Source organism: Odocoileus virginianus, chromosome 20, assembly GCF_023699985.2.
Source record: "Odocoileus virginianus isolate 20LAN1187 ecotype Illinois chromosome 20, Ovbor_1.2, whole genome shotgun sequence".
Taxonomy (NCBI): domain Eukaryota; kingdom Metazoa; phylum Chordata; class Mammalia; order Artiodactyla; family Cervidae; genus Odocoileus; species Odocoileus virginianus.
In genome coordinates, this window is record NC_069693.1 from 21550833 (window position 1) to 21576521 (window position 25689).

Here is a 25689-nt window from a genome sequence, read left to right on the forward strand (position 1 = left end):
TATAAAATAACATAATGCACGAGACAAAAAACAAGAACATAATTTATTTGGCATCTTAAGAATTGCTATTCGGAAGACAGACTGAGGTAACCCTGAAAGTGTTCTTGGTGAAAGATTCTTTTTTTTTTCCCCATTTATTTTTATTAGTTGGAGGCTAATTACTTTACAATGTTGTAGTGGTTTTTGTCATACATTGACATGAATCAGCCATGGATTTACATGTATTCCCCATTCCGATCCCCCCTCCCACCTCCCTCTCCACCCGATTCCTCTGGGTCTTCCCAGTGTACCAGGGCCGAGCACTTGTCTCATGCATAGAATCAATACTGTCAAAATGACTATACTACCTAAAGCAATCTATAGATTCAATGCAATCCCTATCAAGCTACCAATGGTATTTTTCACAGAACTAGAACAAATAATTTCACAATTTGTATGGAAATACAAAAAACCTCGAATAGCCAAAGTAACCTTGAGAAAGAAGAATGGAACTGGAGGAATCAACCTGCCTGACTTCAGACTATACTACAAAGCCACAATCATCAAGACAGTACGGTACTGGCATAAAGACAGAAATATAGATCAATGGAAGAAAATAGAAAGCCCAGAGATAAATTCACAAACCTATGGACACCTTATTGTCGACAAAGGAGGCAAGAATATACAATGGAAAAAAGACAACCTCTTTAACAAGTGGTGTTGGGAAAACTGGTCAACCACTTATAAAAGAATGAAACTAGAACACTTTTTAACGCCATACAAAATAAAACTCATACAAAAATAAACTCAAAATGGATTAAAGATCTAAATGTAAGACCAGAAACTATAAAACTCCTAGAGGAGAACATAGGCAAAACACTATCCGACATAAATCACAGCAGGATCCTCAATGACTCACTTCCCATAATATCGGAAATAAAAGCAAAAATAAACAAATGGCACCTAATTAAACTTAAAAGCTTTTGCACAACAAAGATTCTTGTTTTATCCCAGAAAAATTCTCATCTCCCAGAGATGAGACAGAGAAATCAAGAAAGTAAAGCAAGCATTTATTTAAGCTAAAGTACACTCTGAGTGGGGAGAGCAGACAGGCTCAGGCGAATAGCTACCCTGAGGTTTTTTGGCAAGCCAGTCACGTGAAATGTAATATTCGCTGGGGAGAGAGGAGTTTGGGGGTCATGTTCTCTAATTTTTATCACAGCACCATCTTCCTGGAGGGAAGAGGGATTTTTGTCCTTATTTAGCATTGATAAGAAATGTCACAGCATCGGTATAGGATGGACACTTATCTGCAAGGCTTATTTTATTGTAATGAAAGCATAATGAGCAAAAGGTTACATTCAAACACACCAGATATTCCTGCATTTTTCCACATTTCTTTGTTCTGCCTTCAGGACACTTATCTCCAAATGTATGGTCTCCAGCATGGAAGTTCCAAGGATCCCCCTCTCCTCTGCACAAGATGCATGGCTTCCTGCCATCTGACCCATGCTCCGCTTCCTCTGCTCATATCTAGTTTTTTTTGTTGTTTTGCCACTCAGTCATGTTCGCCTCTTTGCGACCCCATGGACTATAGCCCCACCAGGCTCCTCTGTCCATGGAATTTCACAGGCAAGAATTGTGGAGTGGGTTGCCATATCTAGCTACCTTCCTGTTTTAACAAAAACATTCTGGAGGGAGAGAAAGAGACAGGGACTTTTAAAAACAAAAGGCAGTAAGGCTGATAAAAGTTGCCTGGCGACAGTCATGACTGACTCTGTTGGAAGTCTGGAAATGTTTATCCTTAAAAGAATCACCAGTTGTTTCAGGGTAGAAGTAAAAAAAAAGTTGATAGATTTCCATGAATTACTTTAGTATAAAAAGTCAATAAGTAAACAGGCTGCCTGCCATGAGTTTCTGACAGATGTGCTGGAAGACTTCAACAGGTGAAAGACACAAACAAAATAAACCCTAAAATATGGAAAATACAAACAGACCAACTGACCATCCTCTGGCCCTTTCTTCCTACTCGTCCTCCTCTTCGTGTTCTGGGATGTCGAGAAATGAGGAAGAGTTGTCTGGCAGCTCCCCTTAGACATGACTGCACCTAATGTCTTCACCTCCCCTAAGCATGCCCCACTCATCAGGTACACCATCCCAGATGGAGCCTCAACAATCAATGATCCTGATGTGTCAGCACTTTTTTTATTACAAGGGACTAGACACACTCAAGTGAAATAAGTATTATATTATAGATGATAGAAAGTAATCTTTACAAGAGACAAGTTGAAGAGTGGGTTCAGAGGTGTCAGATCCAAGGGCTCACATAGTGTGCAACCTTGCCCCTCTCTGTCAGTCCTGCTGAGGGTCTTACGGTGACTCAACTCACAGGCAGTCTCTCACCAGCACCTCCAGGATGACACAAGCTCAAAGTCCATTCTACTGTGAATAGTTTCTCCCTCACTAGAGTTCCATGAAGACTCATGACTTGGAATGCCTTTGGTCTGGCTTGGATAACATTCTCACCCTTGCACCGATCAAAGCAATCAGAGGACAGAAAAGGGAACTGGCTAGACATGTATCATGTACCCATCTTCCAGATGGGTGGAATGCAGGGTCAGCCCTCTTAAACTGTCTGGACTGGAAGCCCGTGAGATGTAGCTCCCTAAGGAAAGCTGAGGTGCTATACTTGGACATGTGGACAGATCCTGGCTTGGTGAAAGCAGCAGATCCCACTGCACAGCACAGAATCTGAAGCACAAGGTAAAAAGGGATTTAGAGCCAGTGGCTATAGCTACCTGTCGAATCCTCTTGCTATCCAGCCACAAGTTCTCCCATTTGCTGAAGAGCAAGGATGATGATGGTGGTAAAACTCCAGGCTCCAGCCTTGAACACCAGGTTCTTGCATCTCAAGAGACTGGCCCAGAACAGGTCTCATGCCCTTGCAAGGCCCACAGACCTGTCTTGGTCCTGGGAGGTGGGAGCTCAGGATTCAAGCCTGCCCTTGGCCACATTAATCAACCACTCCCCCAAACCACTCATTTTTCCAGCCTCTTCTCTCTGTGCTACAAAGAACAGACACCAAATCCTAAGGGTGGTAAGGAAATCCTTGCTCAATGAAGTACTGGGAGTTTCAAGGATTATTCAATACCATGGAATTCATAACTGGTAGGCTTTCCAAAGTCCACATGGGTGCATGTGGTTCTCCAAACACCAAGAAGCCTGTGAAACCATCCATTAGGAGGCCACATTGTTCACATATCTTTGACTCTTAACAAGTACAAATGTCAAAAGTTTGCAACAACTGGAAGGTGAAAGGATTGCAGGGCCATAGTCTTCTGTCTGGTTGCTGTGGCCAGGGCCACACTCAACATTAGGAGGGTTATTAACTTGGTCTGGGATTCTAACTGGACTATCTTGGGTCATCTATTGACATATGAACCAAGAGCTGTAGCCTGAGGGAAGGAACCTGTAGCTAAACTGGGCCTGTGTCACACATTCTACCCGAGTGGAAGATGGAAGGCAAAGGAAATATTGTGTACTGTTACCAGTAAAAGGGGGTAAAAAATTCTGGGAGCCCAAAACAACCAACATCCAGCACAGGCTTCTCTCCAGGGTGGACACAATCTAGCTGGGAAGATGTCCTAAAGGTTTTTTCATACTTGACACAGTCACAGGGTTTCTTTCTAGTATGGACTCTTTGATGCTGAAGCAGATTTCTTTCGCTAGTGAAAACTTTTCCACACTCATCACAGGATGTCTCCTGAATATGGATTCTTAGATGTCTTTTCAACTGAGCCTGAGTACTAAACACTTTTCCACAACATATACAGTCAAAAGGTTTCACCTCACTGTGGACTTGCTGGTGCCGAGTTAGTTTTGTACGGAAATTGAAGGCTTGCCCACATATTTTACAAGAGTAAGGCTTTTCCCCTGTGTGAATACGCTGATGCTGACTAAGATGAGAAGTCCTTCCAAAGCTTTTGCCACACTCATTACACTCATACGGTTTCTCTCCAGTGTGGATTTTCTGATGTCGCAGAAGTGGTGAATTACCAACAAAAGCTTTTCCACACTCATTACACTTATAAGGTTTCTCTCCAGTGTGAATTCTCTGGTGTATAACAAACTCAGAACTACTGGTGAAACCATTTCCACACTCCCTACAGAAATAGGGTCTGTCCCCACTGTGGATTCTCTGATGCCTAATCAGATTTGCATTATCATTAAAGGCTCTCCCACACTCTTCACACTGATAGGGTTTCTCACCAGTGTGGATTCTCTGATGTCGAATTAATGAAGAATTGCCATTAAAGGCTTTTCCACACTCATTACACTCAAAGGGTTTCTCCCCAGTGTGGATTCTCTGATGTCTAACATAATAAGAAAAATAGCTGAAGCATTTCCCACACTCTTCACATCTGAAGGGTTTCCCATCATAGTGGATTCTTAGAACCTTTCCTCTAACATTTTTCACTATGGGGATTTCCTGGTGTTGCTCCAGTTCACATGTTTCTAGGAAGCTGCTTTTGTTAAGAATGTTCTTCTGTGGTCCATGTGACATCATCATGTCTCTTTCTTCAGAAATTCCCCATGTTGGTGTTAATTCACTGTCCATGTGGGTCCTGGCATCTGACATAACAAACAGAAGACAAAAATGCCACCTGAGAATTATACCAAAAACAAAAGAACATTGAAAATTATAGTGGTTCCCCCTTATTTGCAGTCCCTCTTTCCAGTTTCAGTTTCCTTGTCAAGCACAGTCCCAAAATATTAAAAGTAAAATTCCAGAAATAAATAATCCTTAAGTTTTAAATTGTGCACTGTTCTGAAGAGCATAATGAAACCTAGCATCAACCCACTCCAACCAGATGTAAATCATCCCTCTGTATATGCTACCTGTCTATTACTAAGTAGCTGATTCAGTTATCAGATAGACCTTTGTAGGATTTCAGTACTTGTGTTCAAGTAACCCTTATTTTACTTCATAATGGCTCCAACGTGCAAGAGGAGTGACACTGGCAACCTGGATAGTCTCTTGCTGCATCTAATTTATCACAGGTATGCATATATAACAAAAAGACATGATAGATACATAGTTGATTCTTTGTACCCAAGAAAGTAGACCCCACAGTTACAAAGGTCCTGGAGTCAATCCCCTGTGGATACACCCAGGAATAGCTACATAGGGTTTGATACTACCTGAAGTTTCAGGCATCCACTGGGGATCTGAAAACATATGGACCATATGTTAACTATCCCTGGTGGCTCATTTGGTAACAAATTTGCCTGCAATGCAGGACACCTGGGTTCAGTCCTTGGATTGGGAAGATTCCCCTGGAGAAGGAAATGGCTACCTACTCCAGTACTCTTGCCTGGAGAATTCCACGGACAGAGGAGCCTGGTGGACTACAGTCCATGGGGTTGCAACGAGTTGGACATAACTGAGTGATTAACACTTTCACTTTCACAACAGAGATTTTAGAGATTACTAAACTCCTAACATCAGCCTGCTTTTCAGACAAGGCTAATAAAATGAAAGTGTCAAATATTCACAGGTAGAGAACAGTTGACAAGGAAATGGATTAGAGAATTAATGCATTAATTAATTAATCAGAAATATATGCAGAAGAGTTATGGTGGAAATGGTTTCATATTTGCCTATTTTGAGAAATCATCTATTTAAATCCTTCCCAGCATGGTTCATTTTAAACATACTGCTCTGTAAAGCTCTATAGTCACTGCCTCACTTACTTTTATAGATTTCTTCAGTCCCCTGTGCAGGAGGATTATCCTGTGTCTCCAGGCCCGCAAGCAAATCCCCTCTCTCTAGAAGTGAGACTAATGTAGGTTTGGGAATTGGGTATCCTGAAAAGGGTAGAAAATGGCACCTTTCAGTCCTGTGTCTGCTGTGTCAAAAGAACAAAAATCTCAAGAGTCTCAGTGAGACTAGAACAGATCCACAGAAAAGGGCTCAGGGCTGGGGAAAGCCAAGATTTTCGCTCAAGTGGAAAGTGAGCATTTGTGATCTCTTCCTAAAACTAGACCCAAGAGTAAGTTCGTGATCCTGAGGGACATATACAAACAAAGGGAAGGAGTCATACCCTTCCCTAGACTAGAGGGAGACAAAAGTAAGCTGAAAACTTATCTAACAACAGACACTATTTACCCTGCAGAGGCCCTGGGAGGATGGAGCATACTCATACCAGGTGACAATTCCCTACATTGGGACCAAACTGACCCAAGACTTGTCCCTACCCAATAACCTCTCAAGTGGGTCATTTGGTCTCAGTCCCAGGACGATGGAGGATACAAGAGATGACTTCCCGCTTTCCACACCACACCCCTGGCTGATAAGGAGGAAAAAAGGAAGGAAATAGGAAAGCACAGATCTGAGAACCAGGAGAAAAGTGGCCTTACCCAGGGACATCAAGTTCCCACAGATCTCCAGCATCACACTTCTGTACAGGGCCCTCTGTGCAGGAGAAAGGCCAGCCCATTCTGTCCGGGTGAAGTAAACAGCCACATCCTCAAAGGTCACCACTGCCTAAAACAAGAGGTTCCTACTGTGCCAGAGCCAATTCTCAGGCTCCGAGTGTGGGGCACAGGGGACAGGGACAGTGAGCTGAGTGTTAAATGACTATTGGTACAACAAAAAATCTGGAACTTCTCTCACTAAAAGTTAGAGCTTTCATTTAACACAAAATTTAGTCTCATGAAACGTAACATCATGTTTTGAAAACCCTGGAAAGTCTCCCATGAATTAAAATCCCTAGAGCAAAATCTCTTTGATTTTATAAAACTTTCAATCTTTTATTATTGCACCTACAAGTAAACAGTTAGCTTTAATCTCTTCAGACACCCACTTAGAAGAGACATTGCAGGACTGACCTGCTCCCCCTTCATTGCCCCAAGTGCCCAATCAATCCATCTGTTCCCCATGCATGCTCACTCTACCCCAGACCTCAAGTTCACATGACAGGAACAGAGTTATGGTTGGCCCTGATGACTGGCCTCATCCGACCTCATCTCCTGCTTGAAGAAGGGGTTGTGCAGCCTGTGCTCAAGAATGTCCAGCAGAGAGAACTCAGTGCTGCATGGGACAGTGTATTCTGCTTCCTGATGGATTCTCCTGGAGGAATATGCTTCTGGAATCAAATTGCTGCTGGGTAGTTCTTTTAACTGCTTTTCTTCATACACCTCCAAAACAATCTGTAAATGTTTCTGTCAACTAAGTATCATGCTTTTTCAATAGCCACCCTTTCCCAACCCTGATAGCCCCACTCTACCTTGCCAGAAAGCTCAGGATCTGGCTTAGAATTTTTATTCATTCCCCAGACTTTGATATCAAACTTGGTTACCTGAATATGCAGGGAATGTCCTCCCACCTTTCAATACCTCAACTGACTCTGCAGATCTCATCAGCACTGTCACCATCTAACACCAAATGCATCCACCCGATCTGCCTCCTGCCAAACTGGCTCTATCTTCAATTCATGTAACTAACCAGCACAGAGAGTGAAAGTGTTGTTTCTCAGCACAGAAATAGTACAAATTTCATCTCAGTCTCCTAAGTTAGAAATTTGAGATTCATCCTGGACTAACTTGCCCTACTCACCACTCATTTCCAATAAGCAGTCAGTAATCAAATCCTGCCAATTTTATTTTCTAAACATTTCTGGAATCTGGTTCCTCTTCACTATCATACAATCAGTTCACTAGTACCTGCTGGGGATACTTAACTCCAGTTCTAGGCCTGTCCTGGGTTGACTCCATCCTCAGTCAGCTATGCAATCATGGACATATAACAACAAACTGACTCAGTCAACAGAATGACTTCCTTGAATGAGTCATCATGAACTACAACAATGGTTCTCAAGGTGTGGTACCCCACTGCACTAGCAGGATCACCTAGGAACTTGCCATAAAGGCAAATTCATAGGCCCCATCCAAGACCAATCTGTGCTTTCATAAGCCCTCCAGGTGATTCTTATGCACACTAAGTCCAAGAATCCTGGACTATAGGATAAAATCTGAGCTTAGGAAACCAAGTTCTATCAGGTAACACATGATAAGGGGAAAGCACAAGATTGTACAGAGAAACTGGCTAGGAAGCTCTGCAAACAAAATCTAAGAAAAGGAAGGACAAACCCTGAAGGAGGTCAATATAAAAGACAGGACAAATGGAAGAGAGAGTAGCCAGAAAGAGTCAGACTCTGAAAACAGTATCAAGGGAGAACAGAGTCAACAACTACTCAGCAACCTAGAAACTGAGTGGTCAGGATTATGACAGGGTGATACCAGTAACTGACAACTTATATAAGATCAGAAGATGGGAGCAACAGGGTAGACAATGTCAGGCAGAGGGACAAGCCAGATATCAGAAATCCAGGACGGGGACTTGGGATATGGTTCATAGATGCTGAGTTACTAGATAAGTAAGTACCAGGAAGAAGGAAATAGTTAAGGAACACCCAGAAATTCATCAGTCTCAAAAAGTGAAATCAGCTCAAGAAATCAATTTCCTTATCCCATAAATGCTAAAGTATTTAATGTTCACTTCACAGATGAAGTTAAGGTGCAAAGAGGTTAAGTGACTGGCTCAAGGCCACAATGTCACAGAGGCTTTACAGGATCCCTAACTTCAGGTGTTTTGTCCTAGTGCAGATTTTTCCTGTCATAGCCCCCTGCCTTGATTAGCCAAGTCAACTTCTGAATAAATGATACAAGCTCCCTTCTTGTCTTCTTCCTGCCATCGCTCTGCCCCTACTTCCCAAGAACCTTGTGATCTCCCTGATCTTGATTACTCCCACAGTGTAATGGACACCTATAATGCCAATCTGAGTCCCTCATTCTCACAGGGCCGTCTGCAGGAGGAACCACTAAACCTGGGAACCCACTAGCTCAACAGAGATCCTCAGAGACTATCCTTTTGCATCCCTGGACACTCTATGCAGCCACTGCTTGCTGGACTTCTGGCTGCTCATTCCACGTCATCTGCTTTCCCCCAGCATCCAGTCCTACTGCAGACAGTCAACAAGGGTCTTCCGACTGCTTTGGCTCTAAGGCTTCTTGCCAGAATCATCTCTGTCATCCCCCCCTTTCTTCACATCAGATCTCTCCAAGGCTGACCTGAAGGAATCACAGCTCACCTGGTGCCAGACTTTCAGAGGCATGACAGCCATTATTGGGCTCTCTCTCAATGAAGGGCAGGGGCTGAAGGAAGAAGCAAAGAGAAACAAGAGTAAGCCGATCCAGACAAAGGCTCTTTTTTTAAAACAAATCTGCCAATAACAGCAACAACCATTTATTAAATGGCACTGAGTAAATGGTATATTAATATTTCCCCACAATATGCCATGAGGTTTGAATTCTTAGGAAATTAAGATTTTGAAAGGTAAGTAACTTGACCTTGGGTACCAGAGACTGTACTCACCAACATCGTGCAACGCTGTCTGTCCTAAGACATGAGAACAGGGGAACACAAATACACAAAGAGCAAACAAGCAAGACATCAGAAAACTCAAAGCAAACCCTACAAGAAGGAACCTAGACTTTTATTTTCAAAAATAAAATTTTACTGAGAAACATAAATGGTTAAAAAAAAAAGAAATACGTTTTTGGATGATAAATACATATCCACTCAATCACCTCAATAATTCTTTAAACCTTTTCTTTTTCCCACATAAGAAAACAGTCTAAGAGAATAATTTTCTCTATGAAAGTCACTCAGCCAGTGGATGGATGAACTTGGATCCCAAACCATACGTGCCTGATTTCCAGATGCCAAGCTTTTAAAAACTACATCAAATTGCTTCCAACAGGAATCTCAACAGGATTTTTTTCTTTTAGAACTCAATAAAGTGATTCTAAGGTTGAAAAAAAAAAACAGATAAAGGTAGCCCCCCCAAATCAGAAAAATAATCTTAGAGTAAGGTTTCCTTTTCTTGATCTTGGGGCAGACATCTTTTTTGGTTCACCACCCTCTTCTAGGACCCAGTGATAACCAGAAACCAGTTAGCAAAAGACCATGAAAAGACCACTTCAACATGCTAAAATGTCTGGGTCATTACTTTAATTATATCATCCCCTACAGACACTTTGTATTCTTGTTACACACTCATAGTCTACCAAAAAGCCAGGATCTTCACAAATGAAATTCACTCCATGTGGCCATTTCCTGCTAGCCTCATCTTTGTGCCACCCTCTTTTCTTTTAGTTTAGCCACACTGGTCTTCTTTCAGCTTCTCTATTATGCTAATTCAGGACCTTTGTACCGGCTCTGCATGAACCACTCTTCTTCAACCTTTAGAACCTTTGTAACTAATAGACTGTGTGCAGTACTTTTCATTAGTCGGTCCTCTGTTCATAGCTAACTGCCAGCTCACCACAGCCTGTCTCTACAGACCAGGTCAGTCAGGGCCCCAGGTTACACACTCCACTAGCACTGTATTCTCTTTCTTGTATACCACTTCTCTCAGTTCAAGACACTGTGTTTTCTTTATCCAACATTTATCACAAACTTATTTCATTCCAGGCCAAGTGTGAGACACTGGACAAACAGTCAAGAAAGAAGGGTGTGATCTCTTCCTTCATGGGGCTTAAACTAAAAGAAACACAAATATGAATTGAAGATCCTCAGAATTAGCTTTAAGACCACAATCGTGGCTAGTGACAGGGATACTTTATCCTAGATGCGGAGGCTTAAGAATAGGAATTACTTAGGTTGAAAGGAAAATCTGGTTTCCAAAGTTAACAGCATGTGCAAAAACATGGTCCCGAAGTGAAAGCCCAAAGAATCAAGGGGAATGTGCCTAAGACGAAGGTGAAGAAGTTGTAAGAGATCAAGTCCTGCAAGGCCTTGTGCACATCAAGAATAACCGCACTGGATTAACAGAGACTTTTAATTAAACTGAAAGGTCCCTGGGAGAGGGGGCAACGGCCCTCTCATTCGCAGCTGCATCTTGGGAACCTAGAGCAGCAACTAGCATTTAGCGGCTCAGTTAGTAGTTGCCAGCCCAGGGAGCACGGGAGGCTGCGGCTGTGTGAGGTCAAACGGCGTCTCCTTTTCATCCACAGCCTTACACAAGGCGGCCGCTAAGGACTGGGGCGAAGGCACCGCGGCCGGGGGAGACTGGCCGGCGGGCGCGTTAGCTCCCCAGACCAGGGGGCGCCACCCGACTCCCTCCACCTGGACATGAGGGACCAAGCTGACAGCCTTCTCCAGGGTGAAACGTGTGCCCCCAGCAGGCTCGCTGAGGCGACAAGACCCAGAAACTCACCTCAGGAAAAGTGCAATGTGTGGTGTGACTGGAAGTGCGTAACTACGTCTGCCGCAGCACCCAAGTATCGCGAGCTTCCTCTCTAGGAAACCAGACCACACGTCTCTGTGGTCCCTGGCTTTCCTCCCCAGGCACGCGATTTTAACCGGCGACCTCAAATAGAAAAAGCTTATTGTTAAGCTAATCTCTAGCTGAAATCTAGAATTTCCTTCAATTTTGTGTTGGCGAGGACCACAACAGTATCAGCAGTGCCTTGTGACTTTGTCAGCAATAGGAATCCCACGTTTTCATATCACATTACAATTGCAGTTATAGGGGAACTTCGATTTCATGCACCATCGTTTTTGCCTTAGCTGACCAAAAAGTACAGTCAAACTAAGTGTTTTGTTGCAGTGTGTATATTGGTATGATTTACGTGATTGTGCCCTTGCTGTTGAAAACAGAATGGTCAGAGACAGAATGCTTTCCCTCTAACGTTGACAACAAGGCAGGTATGTCCACTCTTCCCACTATTATTCAACATCGCACTGGAGTGCTAGCAAGTGCAGAAAGGCCAGAAAAGGAAATAAAAGGCAGAGATTAGAAATAAAACTGTTAAGATTTGCAGAGGACGTTATTACCTACATTTTTTTTTTAAATCCAAAGCTACAAAACTGCTAGAACTAACAAGTGAGTTTAGCACGATCACAGAGTTAAAGGTGCAAAAAGATAAACTGTTGGAAACTGAAATGCGCAGCAATAAAATTTCCTGTAATACAATGTCAATAAAAATTTTAAAACAGTACCATTTACAACAGCACAGAAAATATGACATAGGTATAAATCTCACAAAATATGTGTAAGATACACATCATGAAAATTACAAAATAATGACAGAAGAAATGAAAGAATACCTAATAAACTGAGGGAGATAACTCTGTTCACTGATTGAAAAACCCAATACTAAGATGTCAATTATCCCCAAATTGCTCTATATATTTAAAGCAATCCAATCAAAATCCCAACAAGACCCTTTATAGAAAACGAGCTGATTCAATTTAATTGTATGTCAATCATTTGATAGACCTGAAAAAAAGCAGTGGAGAAAGGAGGGGTTTCTTAGTAAATTATGCTGAAACATTTGGATGTCACAACAGGAAAAGAACATAATATTCTTACTTCACACCATACTAAAATAAATTCTAACAAGGGTGTCCACTCTCACCACTATTATTCAACATAGTTCTGGAAATCCTAGCTACAGCAATCAGAGAAGAAAAAGAAATAAAAGGAATCCAGATGAGAAAAGAAAAAGTAAAGCTCTCACTGTTTGCAGATGACATGATATTGTACATAGAAAACCCTAAAGATAGTATCAGAAAATTACTAGAGCTAATCAGTGAATTTAGCAAAGTTGCAGGATACAAAATCAATACACAAAAATCACTTGCATTTCTGTATCTAACAATGAAAAATCAGAAAGAGAAATTAAGGAATCAATCCCATTCACCATTGCAACAAAAAGAATTAAATATCTAGGAATAAACTTACCTAAGGAGACAAAAGAACTGTACACAGAAAATTATAAGACACTGATGAAAGAAATCAAAGATGACCTAAACAGATGGAGAGATATTCCATGATCCTGGGTAGGAAGAAGCAATATTGTGAAAATGACTATACTACCAAATGCAATCTACAGATTCAATGTGATCCCTATCAAATTACCAAAGGCATTTTTTCACAGAACTAGAATAAAATATTTCATAATTAATATGGAACACAAAAGACCCCAAATAGCCAAAGCAGTCTTGAGAAAGAAGAATGGAGCTGGAGGAATCAACCTTCCTGACCTCAGATTATACTACAAAGCTAGTCATCAAGACAGTATGGTGCTGGCACAAAAACAGAAATATAGACCAATGGAACAAGATAGAAAGCCCAGAAATAAACCCATGCACCTATGGGCACCTTATTTTTAACAAAGGAGGCAAGAATATATAATGGGGTAAAGACAGCCTCTTCAATAAATGGTGCTGGGAAAACTGGACAGACACATGTAAACGAATAAAAATTAGAACACTTCCTAACACCATACACAAAGTGAAGTGAAGTCACTCAGTCATGTCCGACTCTTTGTGACCCATGGACTGTAGCCTACCAGGCTCCTCTGTCCATGGAATTTTCCAGGCAAGAGTACTGGAGTGTGTTGCCATTTCCTTCTCCAGGGGATCTTCCCAACCCAGGGATTGAACCCAGGTCTCCCACATTGCAAGCAGACGCTTTACCATCTGAGCCACCAGGGAACCCCACACCATACACAAAGATAAACTCCAAATGGATTAAAGACCTAAATGTAAGACCAGAAACTATAGAACTCTTAGAAGAACACTAATAGGCAGAACACTCGATGACATAAACCAAAGCAAGATCCTCTATGACCCACCTCCTACAGTAACCAAAATAGAAACAAAAGTAAACAAGTGGGACCTGATTAAACTTAAAAGCTTTTGCACAGCAAAGGAAACTATAAGCAAGGTGAAAAGACAACCTTCAGAATGGGAGAAAATAACAGTAAATAAAGCAACTTTGTCAAAACTGACAAAGGATTAATTTCCAAAATATACAAGCAGCTCATACAATTCAATGCCAGAAAAACAAACAACCCAATCAAAAAGTGGGAAAAAGACCTAAACAGACATTTCTCCAAAGAAGACATACAGATGGCTAACAAACACATGAAAAGATGCTCAACATCACTCATTATTAGAGAAACGCAAATCAAAACCACAATGAGATATCACCTCACACCAGTCAGAATGGCCATGATCAAACAGTCTACAAACAATAAATGCTGGAGAGGCTGTGGAGAAAACGAAATGCTCTTGCACTGTTGGTGGGAATGTAAATTGTACAGCCACTACCGAAGACGGTATGGAGATTCCTTAAAAAACTAGGAATAAAACTACCAAATGACCTAGCAATCCCACTCCTAGGCATATACCTTGAGGAAACCAAAATTGAAAAAGACACATGTATCCCATTGTTCATTGCAGCACCTATTTACAATAGCTAGAACATGGAAGCAACCTAGATGTCCATCGACAGATGAATGGATAAAGAAGTTGTGGTACATATACACAATGGTATAGTAACCAGCCACAAAAAGGAATGCATTTGAGTCAGTTCTGATGAGATGGGTGAACCTAGAACCTATTTTACAGAGTGAAGTGAGTCAGAAAGAGAAAGAGAATTATCATATGCTAATGCATATATATGGAATCTAGGAAAATGGTACTGAAGAATTTATTTACAGGGAAGCAGTGGAGAAACAGACATAGAGAATAGACTTATGTTCATGGGAAAAGGGAAGGAGAGGGTGAGATGTATGGAAAGAGTAACATGGAAACTTACATTACCATATGTAAAATAGACAGCCAACAGGAATTTGCTGTATGGCTCGGGAACTCAAACAGGGGCTCTGTATTGACCTAAAGGGGTGGGATGGGGCAGGATATGGGGAAGGAGTTTCAAAAGGGAGGGAATATATATATATATATAAACTTGTGGCTGATTCATGTTGAGGTTTGACAGAAAACAAAATTCTGTTAAACAATTATCCTTCAATAAAAAATTAAAAAATAAATTCTAGTTGGGAGAAAAATCTGACTGTGACAAATCTACATCTTTAATGAGAAAGTAATGGCAGAACTTCCCTGGTGGTACAAAGGATAAGAATCCACCTGCCAATGCAGGCACAGGGGTTCAGTCCCTGGTCTGGGAAGATTCCACATGTGGAGGGGCAACTAAGCCGGTGTGTCACAGCTACTGAAGCCCGAGCACCCTAGAGTCTGTACTCTGCCACGAGGAGCCACTGTAATGAGAAGCTCACACACAAAGTGTAGGCCCCTCTCAACACAACTAAAGAAAGCCGGCACGCAACAAAAGACCCAGCACAGCCAAGACAAAATAAATAACTTTTTTAAAAAAGAAAGTATGGGCAATATGATTTATACAATGTGCTTTATTTTGTCTGTCACTGCATGTGAGGTCTAAACCACATAATGGATACCTCAACACAGGGCTGCTCAAGCTACACTCCAGCACTCCCCCAGATTGACATGTGCATTCAGAGGCATCTCACATGGCCTCCCTGTACATGCTTGTACCCACTTCCTGCCTACTGTGCCATAATACCCAGTGGGACTGATAACCTCTTCACAGTCTGGGTTGTTTTCTATGACTGCCCCTCCTGCCCTTCTGCAAGCCAAGGAGAGAAGCCTCAGGAGAAATCGAACCTGATAACACCTTGATTTTGAACTTCCAGCCTGCAGAACTGTGAGAAGATAAATTTCTGTTATGTAAGCCTCAGTCTGTGCTGTTTTGTTATGGCAGCACATACAAACTACTTTAGACATGTGAAGTTAAGACATATTGGTAGTGTCAGAGGCTGCTGGTTGCCTACCAAGAACATCCATTCATCCGTCTTGTTTAGTAACAGAAAACTTAATTAGGGATTGGCACCTTGCCTCTCAGCCAAGGACATTTCTTGCCACTCTTGTAAGTCTGTGGGTCTCTCAGGACCAAGGTCTACACAATGAAGTGGAAGTGTTTTCAGTACTCATAGAATATTCCCTCGAAAGGAAGGTGACATGATCTTCTTCCTTCCCTCCATCCCACATCCGGGAATGGCGAGAGCTCCAGTTGCTTCAGACCATGAGGATATGGCCACATCTGAGGGATGGCAGTATGGTGAACCTGAAGGAACCAGAATTCCCGCTGATGGTGTGCAGATGCCTATCTCCATATCTCTATTTTTAAAAGGAAAAAAATCAACTCCAGTCTTATTTTAAGCTCTATTATTTTGGATTTTCAGTTATATGCATGTGAACCTAACCAAGTCTGATCCAAAGACAGTAAATCAGTTGGAGAGGGCCTCCAGCAGTGGTACCTAGGTCACATATCATGGATAATCTGCTAGATGCTCAAGTTCCAGGAAGATGGAGCTACTCCAGCGCCTCAGAGATGAAAGGCACCTCAGGGGTCCAGCTCTCTGGCTCAGGCACTTATTATGAAGGCACTATTTTCGAATAGTTGTAGTAACAAAAATGCCAGTGCCACACTGCTACTAATCTTTAATTGGGAATCTAGGAACTGGGTCCACTGCCTCCTAGAGCTGTATTTTCTTCCACATGCACCTGGTCTTCTTGGAGCCTAACCTGTGAGGTGATGATCCTCCTATCTCCTCACAAGGTCTCCTATGGTTTTGGCATCACCACATGGCTAACTCAGATGTCCTAGCGACTGTAAAGAAATAATGTTGCCTGCCATTTCAGTTCTACAAGGATCAAGACACTAGCCACTGCAGTCTCCTACCCATAATGTGCCCGAAGGGCAATTTAGGGTGGAGAAAAATAGGAACCGTTCTGTGCTTTGGGTACAACCCCTGGTTACATAGATACATATGCAAGGAAAATTTTCAGTGAACCCAAATTCTTGAATCTTTCCATACAGAAAAAAGCATTAAAATCATTAACTTGAGGTGCCTGTACTTTGTGTTTAGCAGTAATCTTTTAATGTTTGATATGGTTTTTTTGTTATTGTTGTCCCCAACCCCCAGCAGAAGTTTATATATTTATATATTCTATATACTATATATATATATATATATATATATATACTGGCTCCTTCCTTATCTCTTCAGAGTAGCAGAGGATCCCCAGAAAAATTAAACTCCACTATAGATAAGCAAACAAACTTAAAAAAAAAAAAACAAGCAATTTTGATTGCCGTTAAGTGGATGAGACAAAAAGCAAGGTCCGAGATCTAGGGTTAATAAGAAAAGAGAATGTACGATAAGTCTGAACATAAATAAAGACATAAAGGAAGAAATCAAAACCTTGAGGAAAGTGATGTTTTATAAACAGATATGAAAATGAACTAAATAGAATTTTACAAATGAATATACACATTGAAGTTAAATCCTCAGTGGATGGGTTGGACAACAGAGCGCAGTCAAAGAGAAAGTGAAACTGAATACAGACCTAGACTATAGCACAGCTAGACAGAGATGGAAATTATAAAACCACGATACCAAACACCAGTGAAAATGAATGAACTTGAGCTATGCGGTTAAATATCAATTCTATAGAGTTGAATTTAAAAAGTAAGTGGTGCTCTAGTGGTTAAGAATCCGCCTTGCAGTTCAGGGGACACCGGTTCAATCCCTGGTCCAGGAAGACCCCAAATGCTGCAAGGCAACTAAAGCCTATGTGCTACAACTACTGAGCCTGTGCCCTGGAGCCCTCAAGGTGCAGCTACTGAGTCCGCGCATTTAGAAGTGCTCCACAACAAGAGAAACTACCACAACGAGAAGCCTGTACACTGCAACTAGAGAATAGCCCCTGCTTGCCGCAACTAGAGGAAACCCACAAGAAGCAATGAAGACCCAGAGCAGCCAGAAATTAAAAATGATATTTTCTAAAAAGTAAGCTGCAGAAGAAAACATCAAGTTTACTACTTATGTAGATTCAAAACATGTAAAATAGTATATGATGCTTATGGAAATAACCATAAATAACAAGTTTAAAACTATCTATGGGCATGAGTAACACCAAATTCATATGGTAACTACCTCTGGAACCACAGAGAGGGAAAGCAATTCAAACGAGGTACACAGCGGACTTCAATTCCATCTGCAACAGTTTAGTTCTTAAAAACATACGTAACAGCCACGACAAAATGGTCAGAAACAATAAAGCTGAGGGCAGGTACACAGGTGTTTGTTATTCTCTTTATTTTCCTACACATGAAATATTTTAAAGAATTTTTTTTTAAACCTCAACAGTTTCACTGGTAGAATAAAACCAGGAGAAATATCTTTTTTAAAAAAATCGATGAAAGAGCAAAAGAAAAAGCAAAAGGGACACAAAATAGGATAAAAGTAATCATTACAAACTAAAGGCATTCAAGATGACAGACATCAGACCAAAATTTATCACGAGTATAAGTTGGGGGACTTCCCTGATGGTCCAGTGGTTAAGACTCTGTGCTCCCAATGCAGGGGGCCTGGGTTATCCCTGGTTAGGGAATTAGATCCTGCATGGCACAACTAAAGATCCAACACGCTACAACAAAGATCCTGACTGCCACAACTAAGACCGGGCACAGTCAAATAAATTAAAAAAAAAAAAAAAGTGGGTTAAAAATTCTTAGATGCATCAATAGAGAAAACAGATGAAACATACTCTGCCTAGATGATTGGGGCTACTTCCCTTAAATCCAAAGGTGAATAAGCCTTTACCAAGGCATCCCTCACAAGCCAGAGCAGTTCTAATACCTGGAGAGCCCTTACTCTTTTCACTGAAGGCAAGACCCTATATACTCATGAACTATACTATCCTTAACATAAATTTCTAAATTACTAATGCAACAAATTAAATGTGAGGTCTCATGAACCATTTTCCTATATTTCTTATGCAATATGTGTTTCCTGATATTTCTTTCCAAAACCAAGGAATCATTAAAGACTTTGGGGACAATAAGTTCTGTGTTACATGTGGATTCTTGTACCAAACTGGTGGGTTTGGACACTCCAAGACCACTGGACACTTCAACAACTGTGGTTAAAGCCTTAGCTTTTGGTAACAGAGCCCAGCGGACTGTTCACCTCCCAGGGCCGAGGCAGAGACCCCAGGGTGGGAACCACTGCACAGGGAGGCCCTCCACCAGGAGCACTGAGGCCAGTGCCCTCCCTGGTCTCTTCCCTCCGGCATGGAGGCCTCAAGCATTACCCAGCTCAAGGGATGTAGAATGAATCATATACAAGAGACAGTCAGGGTGCAGGGAGTTTTAATAAGGCCACAGCAATCATGTCCTGGGATCAGGAGAGGGGAGAAATGGAACAATTTCAAACACTGGAAGGCCTCCCTTGGTTCAGTTCAGTTCAGTTCAGTTGCTCAGTCTGTCCGACTCTTTGTGACCCCATGGACTGCAGCACCTCAGACCTCCCTGTCCATCACCAACTCCCAGAGTTTACTCAAACTCATGTCCTTTGAGTCAGTAATGCCATCCAACCATCTCATCCTCTGTCGTCCCCTTCTCCTCGCGCCTTCAATCTTTCCCAGCAACAGGGTCTTTTCCAACGAGTCCCCTCTTCGCATCAGGTGGCCAAAGTATTGGAGCTTCACCTTCAGTATCAGTCCTTCCAATGAACACCCAGGACTGATCTCCTTTAGGGTGGACTGGCTGGATCTCTTTGCAGTCCAAGGGACTCTCAAGAGTCTTCTCCAACACCACAGTTCAAAAGCATCAATTCTATCAGAGAAATGCAAATCAAAACCACAATGAGGTACCATTACACGCCAGTCAGGATGGCTGCTATCCAAAAGTCTACAAGCACTAAATGCTGGAGAGGGTGTGGAGAAAAGGGAACCCTCTTACACTGTTGGTGGGAATGCAAATTAGTATAGCCGCTATGGAAAACAGTGTGGAGATTTCTTAAAAAGCTGGAAATAGAACTGCCAGATGACCCAGCAATCCCACTTCTGGGCATACACACCGAGGAAACCAGATCTGAAAGAGACACGTGCACGCCAATGTTCATTGCAGCACTGTTTATCATAGCCAGGACATGGAAGCAACCTAGATGCCCATCAGCAGACGAATGGATGAGGAAGCTGTGGTACATATACACCATGGAATATTACTCAGCCATTAAAAAGAATTCATTTGAATCAGTTCTAATGAGACAGATGAAACTGGAGCCCATTATACAGAGCGAAGTAAGCCAGAAAGATAAAGACCATTACAGTATACTAACACATATATATGGAATTTAGAAAGATGGTAACGATAACCCTATATGCAAAAGAGAAGAAGAGACTCAGATGTATAGAACAGACTTGTGGACTCTGTGGGAGAAGGCAAGGGTGGGATGTTTCAAGAGAACAGCATCGAAACATGTATATTATCTAGGGTGAAACAGATCACCAGCCCAGGTTGGATGCATGAGACAAGTGCTCAGGCCTGGTGCACTGGAAAGACCCAGAGGGATCGGGTGGAGAGGGAGGTGGGAGGGGGGACCAGGATGGGGAATACATGTAAATCCATGGCTAATTCATGTCAATGTATGACAAAAACCACTGCAATGTTGTAAAGTAATTAGCCTCCAACTAATAAAAATAAATGGAAAAAAAGAAAAAACAAAAGCATCAATTCTTCAGCACTCAGCCTTCTTTACAGTCCAACTCTCACATCCATACATGACTACTAGAAAAAACATAGCCTTGACCAGACGGACCTTTGTTGGCAAAGTAACGTCTCTACTTTTTAATATGCTGTCTAGGTTGGTCACAACTTTTCTTCCAAGGAGCAAGCATCTTTTAATTTCATGGCTGCAGTCACCATCTGCAGTGATTTTGGATCCCAAAAAAATAAAGTCTGCCACTGTTTCCACTGTTTCTCCATCTATTTCCCGTGAAGTGATGGGACCAGATGCCATGATCTTTGTTTTCTGAATGTTGAGCTTTAAGCTAACTTTTTCACTCTCCTCTTGCACTTTCATCAAGAGGCTCTTTAGTTCTTCTTCACTTTCTGCCATAACGATGGTGTCATCTGCATATCTTAGGTTATTGATATTTCTCCCAGCAATCTTAATTCCAGTTTGTGCTTCATTCAGCCCAAATGTTTCTCATGATGAATTCTGCATATAAGTTAAATAAGCAGGGTGACAATATACAGCCTTGACATACTCCTTTTCCTATTTGGAACCAGTCTATTTTTTCATGTCCAGTTCTAACTGTTGCTTCCTGACCTGCATACAGATTTCTCAAGAGGCAGGTCAGGTGGTCTGGTATTCCCGTTTCTTTCAGAATTTTCCACAGTTTGTTGTGATCCACACAGTCAAAGGCTTGGCATAGTCAATAAAGCAGAAATAGATGTTTTTCTGGAACTCTCTTGCTTTTTTGATGATCCAGCGGATGTTAGCAATTTGATCTCTGGTTTCTCTGCCTTTTCTAAAACCAGCTTAAACATCTGGAAGTTCACAGTTCATGTATTGTTAAAGCCTGGCTTGGGGATTTTTGAGCATTACTCTACTAGTGTGTGAGATGAGTGCAATTGTGAGGGACTTTGAGCATTCTTTGGCATTGCCTTTCTTAGGGATGGGAATGAAAACTGACCTTTTCCAGTCCTGTGGCCACTGCTGAATTCCAAATTTGCTGGCATATTGAGTGCAGCACTTTCACAGCATCATCTTTTAGGAGTTTAGGACCTCCGTTGGTCCTGAATATTAAATAGCACACATGAGCATCAGCTACATTTTTTTTTAAAGCACAATGGTGACACCTAGTGTTAGCTAGATAAACCTCAGCTAGCCTTGCAACTAACTTGAAATTCAGAGAAACAGGGTCTTGATGCCTCCTTTCCTTTCAGGATTCTCACTTCAGCTTCCTGTAGGGCTGAGAAATTTGTTTCTGTTTTTTTCCATTTTCTAATTTGCCTTTTAATTTTCTTAACAACTGTTCTTTTTTCACTTTGTTGAAATAAAATTGATATACAATAGACTGAACATTTAAATTTTTAAAACTGAAATATAATTGACACAACATTGTGTAAACTTAAGGCGTATGTTAATTTGGGACATTTATATATTGTCATATGATTGCTGTTATAGTGATAATTAGCACCTCTTCCACATTACATAATTATCCTTTCTTTTTAGTGGTTGGAATTTTTAAGTTCTAGTCTCTCAGAAAGTTTGATGGTTATAGTATATTTTTATATTCACTATGCATACATGCTAAGTTGCTTCAGTCCTGTCGGACTCTTTGAAACACTATGGACTATAGCTCACCAGGCTCCTCTGTCCATGAGATTCTCCAAGCAAGAATACTAGAATGCGTTGCCATGCCCTCCTCCAGGGGATCTTTCTGACCCAGGGATTGAACTCATGTCTCTTATATCTCCTGCATTGGCAGAAGGGTTCTTTACCACTAGTGCCACCTGGCAAGCTCTATATTCATTATTCATTCGTTTAGTTGCTAAATAGTGTCTGACTCTGTGACCCCATGGACTGCAGTATGCCAGGCTTCCCTGTCCTTCACTATCTTCTGGAATTTGCTCAAACTCATGTCCATTGTGTCAATGATGCCATCCAACCATCTCATCCTCTGTCACCCCCTTCTCCTCCTGTCCTCAGTCTTTCCCAACATCAGGGTCTTTTCCAATGAATCAGCTCTTCGCATCAGGTGGTCAAAGGATCAGAGCTTCAGCATCAGCCCTTTCAGTGAATATTCACGGTTGATTTCCTTTAGGATTGACTGATTTGATCTCCTTGCTGTCCAAGGGACTCTCAAGTGTCTTCTCCAGCACAAATAGAAAGCATCAATTCTTTAGCACCCCGCATTCTTTATGGTCCAACTCTCACATCTGTGTATGACTACTGGAAAAACCATAGCTTCCCCAGTGGCTCAGACGGCAAACAATCTGCCTGCAATGCAGGAGACGTGGGTTCCTGGGTTGGGAAGATTTCCCTGGTGAAGGGAATGACTACCCACTCCAGTATTCTTGCCTGGAGAATTTAATAGACAGAGGAGCCTGTCAAGCTACAGTCCATGTGCGAAGAGTCACATACAACTGAGCTACTAACACTTTCAAATTCACTATTTGTGCATTAAATCTCTAGGACTTATTCACTACTTGTTGCAAATTTGTAGCTTTAAACAACATCTGTCATCCTCCCACCAAACTGGACATTTTTAGGGTATACAATTTGATGAGTTTTGACCGACAGAGAATGAAAGAGACAAAAATCCCTGCCATCACAGCCTTGCATTCTTTTTTTTTTTTTCATTTATTTTTATTAGTTGGAGGCTAATTACTTTACAATATTGTAGTGGTTTTTGTCATACATTGACATGAATTAGCCATGGATTTACATGTATTCCCCATCCCGATCCCCCCTCCCACCTCCCTCTTGACCCGATCCCTCTGGGTCTTCCCAGTGCACCAGGCCTGAGCACTTGTCTCATGCATCCAACCTGGGCTGGTGATCTGTTTCACCCTAGATAATATACATGTTTCGATGCTGTTCTCTTGAAACATCCCACCCTCGCCTTCTCCCACAGAGTCCACAAGTCTGTTCTATACATCTGTGTCTCTTTTTCTGCTTTGCATATAGGGTTATCGTTACCATCTTTCTAAATTCCATATATATGTGTTAGTATACTGTAATGGTCTTTATCTTTCTGGCTTACTTCACTCTGTATAATGGGCTCCAGTTTCATCTGTCTCATTAGAACTGATTCAAATGAATTCTTTTCAATGGCTGAGTAATATTCCATGGTGTATATGTACCACAGCTTCCTCATCCATTCGTCTGCTGATGGGCATCTAGGTTGCTTCCATGTCCTGGCTATGATAAACAGTGCTGCGATGAACATTGGCGTGCACGTGTCTCTTTCAGATCTGGTTTCCTTGGTGTGTATGCCCAGAAGTGGGATTGCTGGGTCATCTGGCAGTTCTATTTCCAGCTTTTTAAGAAATCTCCACACTGTTTTCCATAGCAGCTATACTAATTTGCATTCCCACCAACAGTGTAAGAGGGTTCCCTTTTCTCCACACCCTCTCCAGCATTTATTGCTTGTAGACTTTTGGATAGCAGCCACCCTGACTGGCGTGTAATGGTACCTCATTGTGATTTTGATTTGCATTTCTCTGATAATGAGTGATGTTGAGCATCTTTTCATGTGTTTTTTAGCCATCTGTATGTCTTCCTTGGAGAAATGTCTGTTGAGTTCTTTGGCCCATTTTTTGATTGGGTCATTTATTTTTCTGGAATTGAGCTGCAGGAGTTGCTTGTATATTTTTGAGATTAATCCTTTGTCTGTTGCTTCGTTTGCTATTATTTTCTCCCAATCTGAGGGCTGTCTTTTCACCTTGCTTATAGTTTCCTTTGTTGTGCAAAAGCTTTTAAGTTTCATTAGGTCCCATTTGTTTATTTTTGCTTTTGTTTCTAATATTCTGGGATGTGGGTCATAGCGGATCCTGCTGTGATTTATGTCGGAGAGTGTTTTGCCTATGTTCTCTTCTAGGAGTCTTATAGTTTCTGGTCTTACATTTAGATCTTTAATCCATTTTGAGTTTGTTTTTGTGTATGGTGTTAGAAAGTGTTCTAGTTTCATTCTTTTACAGGTGGTTGACCAGTTTTCCCAGCACCACTTGTTAAAGAGGTTGTCTTTTTTTCCATTGTATATCCTTGCCTCCTTTGTCGAAGATAAGGTGACCATAGGTTCGTGGATTTATCTCTGGGCTTTCTATTCTGTTCCATTGATCTATATTTCTGTCTTTGTGCCAGTACCATACTGTCTTGATGACTGTGGCTTTGTAGTAGAGCCTGAAGTCAGGCAGGTTGATTCCTCCAGTTCCATTCTTCTTTCTCAAGATTACTTTATAGCCTTGCATTCTTAACAGCCAAACTTATGTCACATGGCTACTTCCAACAGCAGAGGAATTGGGAAGGCAAGATTTTAGCTTTTTGGCTTCCATAACAGAAAGAAAATGGAAAGGGTTTGCTTTGAGCCAACCTACAGTTCCTGCCACAGTAGAAGCACACTTGAAATGTGTAAATGCTTAAGTACACCAGTTAGGTTTAAAATATGTTTCAAAAGTATTAACATACCTACTCCTTCAGTCAGTCTCTTTCATTACGATTAACTTAGATTTCTTCTTATTTGATGACATGTAAATAGAGTTCCCTCGACTTCCCGATGGCTCAGCAATATAGAATCCACCTGTATGCAGGAGAAACAGGAGATGAGGGTTCTATCCCTGGGTCGGGAAGCTCCCCTGGAGGTGGGTATGGCAATCCACTCCAGTACTCTTGCCTGGAAAATCCCATGGAGGGAGGAGCCTGGTAGGCTGCAGTCCATCAGGTTGCTATGAGTTGGACACGACTGAGCAACTTCACTTTCACACATTGGAGAAGGAAATGGCAACCCACTCCAGTGTTCTTGCCTTGAGAATCCCAGGGACGGGGGAGCTTGGTGGGCTGCCGTCTATGGGGTCACACAGGGTCAGACACGACTGAAGTGACTTAGCAGCCCAGCAGCAGCAGAAGTGACTAAGCACACATACATACACAAATAGATCCCCTAACACAAATCCTTGCCCACAGGGCTCCTCCGCTCAGTGGTAAATACTATCTTGGCACCAATAAGGTACACACCCCAATGGTCCACAAGTGTTGCTCAGGTCCCTTTCATTAGCTCACTGTAAAGATTCCCTGTTAAGTTATAGGCTCAGCTGGCTTTGCTGACATCTCACCATACTCACAGCCTCTTTGCTTTCCAAAGTCCCCTTAACTGAAAGAAACAGATGCTTACTACATAGAATGAAAGGAACTGCTCATGTGACTCAGAATATATCCATCCTTACTGCATCAAAATTA

General features: G+C 41.8%; 1 protein-coding gene across 6 annotated transcripts in view; it reads right to left on the bottom strand.

Annotated features, from left to right (window-relative positions):
- Positions 1–1273: 1273 nt before the first annotated feature.
- Positions 1274–25689, bottom strand: part of ZNF19 (zinc finger protein 19) — a 102640-nt gene continuing 78224 nt past the window's right edge. For 3 of the 6 annotated variants that reach the window (XM_070451054.1, XM_070451055.1, XM_070451056.1), the window contains 5 exons: positions 24922–25033; positions 9132–9195; positions 6400–6526; positions 5734–5847; positions 1274–4611 (listed from right to left, as the gene is read on the bottom strand). In XM_070451054.1, the coding sequence (XP_070307155.1) occupies positions 3524–4611; positions 5734–5847; positions 6400–6526; positions 9132–9164 (1362 nt within the window). In that variant the 5' untranslated portion in view covers positions 9165–9195; positions 24922–25033 and the 3' untranslated portion in view covers positions 1274–3523. Of the gene's footprint in view, positions 4612–5733; positions 5848–6399; positions 6527–9131; positions 9196–9415; positions 9440–11261; positions 11415–24921; positions 25034–25689 lie in introns of all 6 variants that reach the window. The other 3 variants (XM_070451050.1, XM_070451051.1, XM_070451052.1) reach the window with 2 other exon arrangements.